Raw genomic sequence first — 5,441 nt, 5'->3', positions numbered from 1 at the left:
GGGGGGGGGGGGGGGGGTGTATACGCCTACAGACAAGTCTCCCCACAGAGAGGCAGCTCAACAAAAGAGAAGAGCATCTCAGCTGGGCAGAGGCCTCCCTGTCGCCTAGGTGACGGCAGTAATCCCAGAATACTCATGCGGCACCCATTCAAAGGGCTCTGGACTCTGGAGAAAGCCCCACATACTGTGCTTTTGTCCCCCTCCTCCCCACTCCATGGCTCCCCTTCTCCTACTCCAAACCAGCACGCCTCTGGGGAAGGTTTTGCCACTTCCTCCTCTCTGCACTCTGCATGGGCCGGGGAAAGTCCAACCAGCCCACAGAGGCCTGTTATGAATTATGAATCATCTACGGGGAGGATTTTATGGTGTAAAATATCATCACTGGTGGGTTAAAGCGCTGGGTTTCCCAACCTTTTCAGGAAGGAGGGAAAATAACTTTGACCACAGTTTGTTTTTTGAAAGAGTTTTTTTTTGTGACTGAGAAGTCCTACAAAAGACACTTAGTGAACATTCAGGTGTTCACACAGCAACTGATGCATTGACTATTGTTGCAAGTGAGAAACAGAGTGAGTTGAGATATAAGTTTCTGTTGCAAAGAGATAAAACTGGCCAAAAGTTCTCTTGTCCTTTATGTAGTCACTAAAATTTCCAATTCATTGACCTTAAGTGGCCACACTCAAACCAACATGGCTGCCTCACTGACTCACCTTCACTGCTGATGGGGTTGGAGTCCAGCGACAGGCGAGCGGTCCAGTCCCCTCTCAGCTCATAGCGGAAGGAGGCGATCCTCCTGCTAATGTCCTGATGAGGTGTAGCTTGCAGGAAGAGAGCCACCCTCTCCCCAGGTAGCCGGCTGAAGCAGCGAACCCTCGGCGGGGGAGAGGACTCCAGGCGGTCCCCTACCAGGAGCTCCAGGACCCCGTCTCTCTCCAGGTACAGCTGGGCTCCGTGGAACTGCTCCGAGGGCTTGACGCAGGCCGTGATGAGGCCTGAGCTGCTGCCGCCGGGCCCCACTGCCACAGAGGGCAGGCGGGGTGAGAGGGTAAGTCGCAGGGCCCCTTTGGGATACAGCCAGTCCAGTGTGCCCTCAGAGCAGTGGAGGGAGATCTGCTCAACGCTGCCCTGCTGCTGGGACAAACCACTGTGAGGAGGAAAAAAGGGGAAGAAAAAAAGGTTATAGAAAGGTTCCTGTAATATTTTTCCAGGCAAGAGTGTGGGTTCAAAATCTAAATCCTTAACATCATCATCAGTGGAAACTTTCCTGAAACAGCTGCACTGAATAATTGCTAAAATGGATGGACCAATTAAATGTGAGCCCTGCAAACATGCATTTAAAACTGAACTTTTTACATTAAAAATGAGAATAAACCCAAGATGATATATATATAAAAATGTTTAACCCAGCTTTAGTATAACTTTAGTAGATCAGGACATACTCAGAGAAGGCGCCGCCTACTGGCAGCTCTGTAAAAGCAGGGGCCAATCATTGCATCTTAAGGGCCAAACTCACATAAATAGTGAAAGTCCTCTGCAGGTGTTTTAATAACAAATCTGAAATGAAACCACCCTCCAATAACTGCATGCACATTGTGTTTTTCCTCCAAGTATCAGAGTTAATCCTCCAGTCTCCTGTCTGTCTGGACCCCCCATGCGTCCTGCAGACAACCCGCAGGCGCAATCGCAGCAGAGCACTAGAAACATTTTAACTGCGCCCTAATGGCATGTCCCAACATGTTGCATTTAAGCATTGTCCAAAACCAAGAGCCACCTGTAGCATCTCTGAGCGGCATTTTTTTTTTTTTTGCAATCATCAGTTCATTCAACCCCATGCAGAAACAGCACAGACACAATATGAAACACTTGCCTGCCTCTCCAGCTGCACTGGTCTTCAGAGTAGCTTGAGAAAGCCACGTCAAAAAGGGCAAAGAGTAAAATCCAAATTGCGTTAATCCAGACCCCAGAACCAGACATTTTCGACAGTGGATGATGCAAAGTAACGTTAAAAAAAAGAAAAAACGTTAGAAAACGATTATTCCAAAACTGCGATGTCCTAAACCTCTGCGAGTAAAATTCTTCTATAAATCAAATCTGCTTCTATCTCTGATAACCTCCATAGTTTTGTATCCTCTTACCCTGATGTGTAAGATAAGAGAACACCGCTAAACTCCCTAGTCTCTCCTCTTAACTTCTCCGGGCTGCTGTGCGTCAGGGGGACGCAGAGCTGTGGAGTTATTCAGCCTCAGAAAAACTTCACGGGCCAATCAGAGACCGAGAAGTGAAACTTTAAACCACTCACACAGCGGAGGGGGAGGGACGTCTGACCTGCAGAGAGAGCAACAGTATGCAGACAAGAGACCAAGTTTCAATTCAGCATTGTGTTTGACATGTCTGCATACAAAATACTAATTAACTTACTGGTGAGTTAACAGAAACTTCCACTTTATTTTATTATTTCTGTTTTCTTATATTGTTTTTCTTTATTTTATCTTTTGCAACTAAAATTGTTTTTGAATTTGAAGTTTTATTATTACTATTACTTAAGCTATATAATTCTTACTATTATAATCAGTTAAATAGGCCCTCCAGGTATTTTTAAAGACAGAAAAATACTTTGCATTGAATAATAATTTTAAATTTTAAAATTTAATTCATTTTAAAAAATCGTAAAATTGCTTCTCCTGCCTTTAAACAAATCCAGACTTGAATGAATGTACAAATATTTTTAATTTAAAGTTTAACAGCAGGGCACACAATGTCCTTTCTCATGTGTATGTGCATCTCTTCAAGTTTCCACATCACACTTGTGTAAATTGCACACTGCACCAGAATTGGCTTCCAAACTACATGTGATGCCACAAAGTTGTACACAAAGATTTAAGCTGAGCACAACTTTCCCTCTTTAGCAGATTGATGTCAAAACAGACCTCTAGTTTAGGACACAACAAGCAGAACACACATTTTTGAGTGGAGGGGGGCTTTAAATACACAATTAAACTGCTTTGTGATGCTGGATTTTGTAGCAGAGAAATCTTGTTTTTCAAGTCACGTTGTTTGACTTAAAGGACTGGTGTGTAAGATTCAGTGGCAATTAGCGATGAAGTTGCAGATTGCAAGTAACTGAACACCGCTTGCGTGTGGGAATGAGAATGGACTGTGTAGGAGAACCTGTGTAGGAGAAACTAGGGTGGTCGTGAAACTCACAAAAAAGTGAGTTCTACCAATAGAGCCTCCTGAATGTTACACCCTGGACCTTTAAATAAACACCAAGATCCTTTTTAACACCTAAATCCAGTGAAGTTGCTTATAATATATCTTTTGTGAATGTAAACCTTTTATTTTTTAACAACATTGGCCATTTCTGAAATATGAGAAAATATATTATCATGAAGGACATGGAGGACATAAAGACAAATGAAATGGGCAAAAGAGGAGACATAAAGCACTGGTCACAGTTCAATAATGCTAACCTGATTTCCAGACACACCATATATGATGGTGATGATGATGAAGATTTTGCCTCCTCTGGTTTTCATGCCCTTTGCCCTTTACCCTGCTGGGCTTCTCTTTCATGTTGTGGTATTTATAACCAAATCAAATATTCTTTTGTGCTAACACTGCCATCCATCTCCCCGAGCCAGTGACTTTCGGTGTACGTGTGTTTGCGTGATGAAAGTCTAGGCCCATCTGATGGAGTTATGACAAGGCCTCAGACCAACACAAAGGCACATGTGCAGAAATCCAGCTGCTTTATTGTCTGCAGCAGGACGGAGCTTTGTTTTCTGCAGGGCAGTTCAAAGCAGCAGAGTTTAAAGTGCCGTGCGACAGGGGGGTGACTCAGCCAAAGAAAAATGAATACATTAGTGCCTAAACTTAGTTATGGACTTCACAAATATGTCATAGCATCCACGTGTCCACGGTGTATTCAGACTGGGACAGTCAGATTTACACACTTTGTCAAACACATCAGTGTGCATGTATTCATACACGCGTCCATTAAAACAATAGCACACACACGCTTTGTGACCCGGGTCTGACCTGAACTTCAGTCTAGCCAGGATCATATTCAATGCTTTCATGTGGCTGTATAATATACTGGTATGCACAGTGTGTCTAAGTTACTATTAAAGGTCAGTCTGAGTGTGTGAACCATCAGACCTGGTTGTTTCCGTTCTGCATCCAGAACAATGCCATCCTTGACTATAATGAAACACTGTGTTGTTGTCCTCATACTTTAACCACTGAACCAGATTCCCGAGTTCTCTGTGTCCACTGTATTCTCACTGGCCCGCCAATGAGAGTGTCTTCAAACAGTGGTGCTGTACGCATACGAGAGTTTGCATGCACGTGTTAGTGCTGTGTCTACTTACTTGGTATACTCTGTTCCTCAGTGTGTGTGTGTGCCTGCAAACACAGGGAGGATGTAGTGACAGTGTGGTGTTACTAGCATTTATGGGACCTTGACATTGTGTGTAACCTTTCCCTTGCTGTCTGTTCTCGCTGTCTCAGACACAAAGAGACTCTAAAAATACTTTATTAGTAGAAATGCATCAATGATTTAAGTCAGAAAATAATAACAATGCATTTCCTCCTTTAAATTTCAACTTGTAAGGCCATGCAGGAAGTTACTAGTTAAAAAATTAATCTAACACTACAAAAGTCCTGCAAGGTAGATATTTAGAAACCAAAGCCTCATAAAGCATTGGTCTTTGGTAAAAAAAGGGAGCGATCACAATCTTTATATGAAGTGTGCTGTACCAGAGAGAAGGCTGATGGGGGTCTTCAGGTTGTATATTATTCAGAAAAGGTTTGGTGTAGCAGCAGTATCTATAATGTCCCAGCTGAAACATCAGAGGATGACCTAGTCTGTGTTGAGAAGTTGAGATGTCCCTGTTCCCAGACTTTTCAGCAGCTTCCCATAGCACCTCAGTGCTAATCCGGTAGATCTGACATCGCTGCTGTTTGTTTTCCTGCACAGAGTCATCTATCTGCTGGTAATGAGATCTAAGACCTTGTCAGGATACTGTGATAATCAGCCAACATTCAGGGAGGCAGAAAATATGCCCTTCCCGCCACAGGACCGTGCTGTCTTGTGTTTTGCCTGGTTAGTTTGAGGTTAGTCACGAGAAAGTGGTTGAGGAAACAGGGTCCTATAGGCAGCTGTTTTGTAATTATTTTAGGGTTAAATGAAGAAAACCTTAATAATTAAGTCACACACTTAAATATACACTTGCTGGACTAGTGCCTACACTTTAGTTATCACATTATTTATAACTACAGGGTAGCTGGTTCACAAAGTATTATAAACTCATTATAAGCTCATTAACATGATGCATAGGGGCGGCAGTAGCTCAGTCTGTAGGGACTTGGCTTGGGAACCGGAGGGTCACTGGTTCAAGTCCCACAGACTACAAAATATGGAGTGGACTGGTAGCTGGAGAGGT

General features: G+C 43.3%; 1 protein-coding gene across 1 annotated transcript in view; it reads right to left on the bottom strand.

The window, feature by feature from the left end:
- Window positions 1–2,198, bottom strand: part of metrn (meteorin, glial cell differentiation regulator) — a 5,704-nt gene extending 3,506 nt beyond the window's left edge. Inside the window, exons 1-2 of the mRNA XM_035670853.1 lie at window positions 1,865–2,198; window positions 708–1,141 (exon numbers count right to left, since the gene is read on the bottom strand). Of these exons, the coding sequence (XP_035526746.1) occupies window positions 708–1,141; window positions 1,865–1,971 (541 nt within the window). The 5' untranslated portion in view covers window positions 1,972–2,198. The remainder of the gene's footprint in view (window positions 1–707; window positions 1,142–1,864) is intronic.
- Window positions 2,199–5,441: the final 3,243 nt, after the last annotated feature.

Source organism: Morone saxatilis, unplaced genomic scaffold (assembly GCF_004916995.1).
Source record: "Morone saxatilis isolate NCDOM2014 unplaced genomic scaffold, NCSU_SB_2.0 Contig1, whole genome shotgun sequence".
Lineage (NCBI taxonomy): Eukaryota > Metazoa > Chordata > Actinopteri > Moronidae > Morone > Morone saxatilis.
Note: the sequence above shows the minus strand (reverse complement) of the source record. Positions and strands in the feature narration are given on the sequence as shown.